The sequence below is a fragment of the Fukomys damarensis genome, unplaced genomic scaffold, assembly GCF_012274545.1.
Source record: "Fukomys damarensis isolate Sample0158 unplaced genomic scaffold, DMR_v1.0_HiC HiC_scaffold_44080, whole genome shotgun sequence".
Lineage (NCBI taxonomy): Eukaryota > Metazoa > Chordata > Mammalia > Rodentia > Bathyergidae > Fukomys > Fukomys damarensis.
Window position 1 is genome coordinate 1 of NW_022944992.1, and position 5,561 is coordinate 5,561.

General features: G+C 45.9%; 1 protein-coding gene across 3 annotated transcripts; it reads right to left on the reverse strand.

Annotated features, from left to right (window-relative positions):
• Positions 1 to 1,627: 1,627 nt before the first annotated feature.
• LOC104870155 (uroporphyrinogen decarboxylase) lies at positions 1,628 to 5,549 on the reverse strand. 3 transcript variants are annotated; one of them, XM_033760649.1, is made up of 10 exons: positions 5,252 to 5,549; positions 4,102 to 4,214; positions 3,912 to 3,991; positions 3,774 to 3,836; positions 3,351 to 3,548; positions 3,065 to 3,226; positions 2,581 to 2,718; positions 2,323 to 2,423; positions 2,163 to 2,229; positions 1,628 to 1,855 (listed from the first exon to the last, which is right to left on the reverse strand). In XM_033760649.1, the coding sequence occupies exons 2-10, from the start codon at positions 4,127 to 4,129 to the stop codon at positions 1,694 to 1,696; spliced, it is 999 nt and encodes a 332-aa protein (XP_033616540.1). In that variant the 5' UTR covers positions 4,130 to 4,214; positions 5,252 to 5,549; the 3' UTR covers positions 1,628 to 1,693. The 3 variants fall into 3 exon arrangements, with proteins under 3 accessions (XP_033616540.1, XP_010633876.1, XP_033616539.1); XM_010635574.3 differs by lacking the exon at positions 5,252 to 5,549 and adding an exon at positions 4,838 to 4,960; XM_033760648.1 differs by lacking the exons at positions 3,774 to 3,836; positions 5,252 to 5,549 and adding an exon at positions 4,838 to 4,961.
• Positions 5,550 to 5,561: the final 12 nt, after the last annotated feature.

Sequence of the window (5,561 nt, forward strand, 5' to 3'; positions counted from 1 at the left end):
TCCATTTTCCTATGAATGAATCTATTTTCTCGTTCTTTATGGCTGAGTAATATTCCATTTTAATAGAAAAACCACATCTTTATCCAGTTTCCAACGGATGGGCAACTGGGCTGTTTCCAAGATTTAGCTATTACAAACTGTGCTGATATAAACATGGGTGTACATACTTCTCTGTGATATGATTCTTTTAGTTCTCTTGGAAAGATACTCAGCAGAGGGATGGCTGGGTGAAATGGAACCTCCAGTCCAAGCTCTTTGAGGTATCTCCATATTGACTGACTTTTCCTTTAACGTTTAAAGTGCTTATTGACATGGTGAAGTTTGAGGCTGTTATCGTATTTGTTTTCTATTTGTCCCATCTATATTTTGTTGTCTTTTTTTCTTTGACTATTCTGAGCTCTCAAAAGTGTGTGACATTGATATCAGTAATAATAATAAAAGTAAATGGATTAAGTTGGATTTTTAAAATAAAAGCCCACGATAACTATTTATAAGAAGTGAGAGTGCCAGGCACAGCATGCCTGCTTGGAATCACTACTGGGAGGAAGAGGCAGGATTGCAAATTCAAGGCCAGACCGGGCAACTTAGGGAGACTGTCTCAGAATTTAAAAAATAAAATGGACTGGGAATGTAGACCACCATATATGTGTGTATTAATTTTTTTTTTGTGCTACATGGTAGGTAGTCTGTTGATGAACTGTGTCCGCCATCCCAAAATATGTATTCTTTTCAAGATCACTCGGAATAATCTCGCATCTGGCCCTGTACTATGGTCTGTAGTAATATGTAGACTTTTCAGAAATTGATGTAAAGAACATGATCTGTAACCACAATATAATTAAAAGTCACATCAAAAATAAAAACAGCTAAATGTGGTAGTGCATATTCTGGGAGACCAAGACAGAGGAGTACAAGTTCCAGCCCAGCCTAGGCAATTTGACAACTTAATGAGACCCTGTCTCAAAATGAAACAAGAGTTTGGGAGATACAGCTCAGTATGAAGGCCCTGGATTCAATCCCCAATACTCCAAACAAACAAAAAAACTAAAACATACTTTAAAAAAATCCTATATACATATATAAATAGGCTCTTAAAAATCCTTAACATAATGAGTTAGTTCACGTTGATAAATTATTAATATAATTGTGGGATGATATATAGAAACTTTCAGTCTGAAATCAATTATGAAAGAAGTATTCAGTTAAAGCCAGAAAAATAATAATATAAAAACATAAGATAGGAAGAAGTCCTAAAGGTAGTTATGAAATTAGCATTGCTGCAAAAATAATTAAGAGGCGCAAAACTCGATTTTGGAAAAATTGGAGGATAGGCAAAGAAAGAAAAATGATCAAGGCATGTATTGCTAGTATCTCTTCCAAAAGACATCAAATCCAGATGAATTGAAAATATTTTCTATGCCTGGTGTGGTGATGCATGCCTGTAATCCCAGCACTTGGGAGGCTGAGGCAGGAGGATCACTGTGAGTTCGAGACCAACCTGGGCTACACAGTGAGTTCCAGGGCAGTCTGAACTATACATAACTGTCTCAAAAAACAAAACAAAACAAAACAGACTGAGATAAGAGCACAGATGTGTAAGAAACAAAACCACAAACTAGATTCCAACTCTGGAGCTTTTATTCTCCTGAAAACATTTTCTGTGTATGTGGTATATGCAGGATAAGTTGTATGCTTAGTTCTTTCGAAGCAGGCGTGAATGTCTATGCACAGCATCCACAAAGGCCCCTACATGTTCTGGATCCATGTCAGGGTAGAGCCCATGGCCTAGGTTGGCAATGTAGCGTTGTGGCCCAAAATCATCCAGCATCTGCTGCACCAGCTTCCCAATCTCCTCCTAGGGACCAATAGGGCACTGTCTATAGAGGAAGTTAGCAAACTTCTATCTTCCACATAATAATGACAGATATGCAGGAATGTTTCTACACAATATTAATCATTAACAAAAAATTATCAGATACAATTAAGTAAATGCAAATGAACAACAAAAATCCCTTACTTCCTAGGGTTTATGTTATGCCTACAGAACAGAGGGGAGGGACAAATAGGCATAATGATATAAGACGCATAATCATACAGCCATATTCACAGCCATAGGAGTGCATAGAGACAACTTGTACAAACATAGAGGCCCCATTTGTTACCTCAGATGCATACAGGGCACAGGGGTCCAGGTTGCCCTGTAAGGTCACCATCTTCCCCACAAGCTCCCTAGAAGCAAAAGCCAGAGCCACATTATCATGACTACATATTTGGCAACTCCACACCACCTTCAACCTTAAAGGCTATCCCTTCATCACTCACCTGGCTTTCTTTGGGGCCACTGTCCAGTCAAGTCCAACCACCTCATACCCAGACTGAGCCAGCTCCTCCAGAGCAAAATGCCCATCCTTAGCAAAGATGATCTGAAGGAAAGAGCAGATCTCTTGGGCGACATAGGGCCTAGCAATGCCTACTTTCTTGGATGTGCTTCTGCTGCCCTCCAGTGGTCACTTCAGTCCATGCAGATCTTACCCTTAAAGTTCTACAGTTTAACTTCACTCAACCTATCCCAGTCCTCACCATGGGAACTGGTGCCAGGCCTGCCTCCTGCACCCCAGCTTTCACTCGCTTGGCCACATCACGGATATAGGGCAGTGCAAACGTGTTGAAGAGCTGTGGGCCAAGATGTCCTGCATGGGACTCAAAGAGCTGCAATGCCTAAGTTAGAGATGGTGAAAAAAATACATTAACACAAAGGAGAAGTATCTCAGAACCTCCTGTACAGAATGTGTCTTTATTTCCCCAAGTAACTTGAAGCCATGATATTACCTGATCCTTGTTTATACCAGTTCCAGTCAAAGAGTTTGTCTTCTCTAGACCCCAGTGCTAGCTTTAATCTTCAAACACTCAGAACACTCATTAAGCTCTCTGACAGTGTCAGAGGCTTGGCTGCTCCGGCCAGATCACTGGAGGGCAAGCTAAGTCCTCTGCCCTCTCCATTTGAGGAGACTATTGCTTCTAGTCTTTATAGTCCAAATCTCATTGCCTCTCCTACAGGACTTACCTGGGCACCAGCGACCACCTGTCCTATTAGATATGGGACCAGAGCATCAGTGAGGATGCGAAGCAGCTGGTGACTGGCCTGAGGTCTTTGGTAGAGCCATCGCTTGGCCTGAGCCATGGTGCTTGAGCTGCCACCCTCAATCATGTATGTCATCAGGGTCCACTACAGAAACGATACAAAGATGTCACGATGCAGAAGGCAAACTGACTCTTCCTTCCCTTGTCTATACAGGACCTGCCAAAATGATCTCCTCGTACCCCATTCCCTGCCCTATCCCCCACATTACCGGGGCACCAGCAAAGCCAATCAGTGGCACACGCCCAGCCAGCTGTTGCCGGGTAAGAGTGATGGCCTGGAACACATAGCCCAGCTCAGAAACCACTGCTGTTGGATCCCGTAGATGCTCTAGGTCTCGCTCTTCTCTTAATGGCTCTGGGAAGCTGGGTCCTTTGCCAGGTACCATGGTCACCTCCATGCCCAGTGCCTGAAGAGGGATAAAACATCTGGGTTCCCCTGGAACTTCAGGAGGAGAGGTTCAGCCCATGCCAGGAGGAAAGGAAAAGGAAAATAAATCTCCATCTCTTTCGGCCTTAGTTTTTCCTTCTATCCAGTTAGAATAAATGCTTGTCTTGAACCTTAGCATGACCAATAGGATTTCCACAGAGCCCTTTCCACTTTTCACATTCCAGGATCAGGTTTAAATAGGTACCTGGGGTATAACAAGGATGTCAGAGAAAATGATGGCAGCATCCAGAGGGAAGCGACGCAGTGGCTGTAGAGAACAGGAAATAAGTTGCTGGGTGGCAAGCTGGGGGGATAAAACTGGTCCCTCTCGTGGACCCCTCACCTGCAGAGTCAGTTCACAGCAGGCCTCTGGAGAACGACAGGTGCTGAAAAAGTCCTGGGCAGCCCTGGTTTCCCTAAACTCTGCAGGCAGGAGAGGGAAGGCAAGGGTCAACCCTGAGGCCTGTTCCTACAGAACTTTTAATTCTCCAGAGTTTTAAATTCCATCTAGGCTTCCAGGTCTTGCCCCTAACCTGGTAAGTAGCGACCAGCCTGCCGCATACACCAAACAGGAGTGTAGTCTGTTTCCTCTCCCCAGGCTGCTCGCAGAAATGTGTCATTCTTCAGCTCTGGAAAACTCTGGGATCTGATGATCAGATGGGGGTGAAAATAGGTGTCAGTATACTAGGCTGGAGGTTGGAGAAGGTACGGATTCTTAAGGCAGATCCAGTCTGCACCGTTATCTGCCCGCTCCAGGCCAACTTGCAAGATGTGGCTCCCCGCCCTGTAGAAGGGCCTTCGCTGGGGCCTCTTCCCTACGCATACCCACAACTCTCCCAAGCTCAAAAGAACTGGAGAAACTCGAGGGTGAGGGGATAGAAGCCCAGAAAGGAGACTTTGAGGAGGGGGAGAGTGTCACGGAATTAACGAATTTCAGGTGTGGGACCTCCAATGAGCTGGTTCTGAATCTGGATTCTGAGATCCACAGGGTGGGAAATAGTCAACGAGGGGTCAGAGTTGACGGTCTCCAAAACACCTAGTTAGAAGTTCTCGGATGTGCCTTGAAAGAATGCCTGAGAGATGCAGTCCAACAAGGCAGTCTCTAAAATAAAGATCTCAGGAATCCATGGTGGGAAGACTCGGGTTCCCAAAAACAGTGGTTCACACCCGGAAAAGTCCAGGAAAAATAGGGGTACGGGGACAAGTTCCTGAGTCGGGAAATTAGGAAGCCCCGCTACCTACACCGCAAGTAGCAGAGAACTCACTCACCCCTTCCCATTCGCCTCCATGGTAGCTAGTAACTAAGCGCAATCGCCACTGTAACCTGAATCTGCGCCTGCCTCCAGTGCAGGCTCCGCCCCCTGCAAAACCCCTGGCTGCGCCGCGATGAAAGTCACGTGAGCGTACGCCACTGACAGCTGTGAAGCTGCCCAGGCTGCTGCCTGTAGGACCCAAACCATTTTTCACCGTAAAGTTCCTGCTAGCGACGCAATACAACTCCCAAAAGATAAAAATTCTTTGAGGAATTTGTTCTCGCCTAATGGTCTAGAAACTCCGAAGACTTGGTCCAAATCTCACTCTCACTTTCACTCTCCATGACTCTAACAATATTATTGAGCCAGTCACATAGCAAATGATGTAACCAGGTTTCACAAAGAACTAGAATGTTATACTGTACATTACCTACTTAAGAGCTGGGCAACATACTAGGTGCAGTAAGACCACCACTCGTGATGGGGAGAGGATCTGGTTGGCTGCGAGGGGCAGGGTGGAGAGAGCGCGGAGGTAGGTAAAATCGGCGTTTCGGAGTACACAATACAATACGGCAGCAGCGGAGGAGGAGGGGCTGCGTCCCGAGCCGCCGGCGAAGTTCGCCGAAGGCGGGGCAGGGCGTGGTGGGGACCTCGGCCAGCGTTTGCAAGCTCTGGGTCGGGTTTACTCCTGTCTCCCCTCAGCCGCTCCACCATGGCTGGCCCTGGCCCCTGCGCGGCGT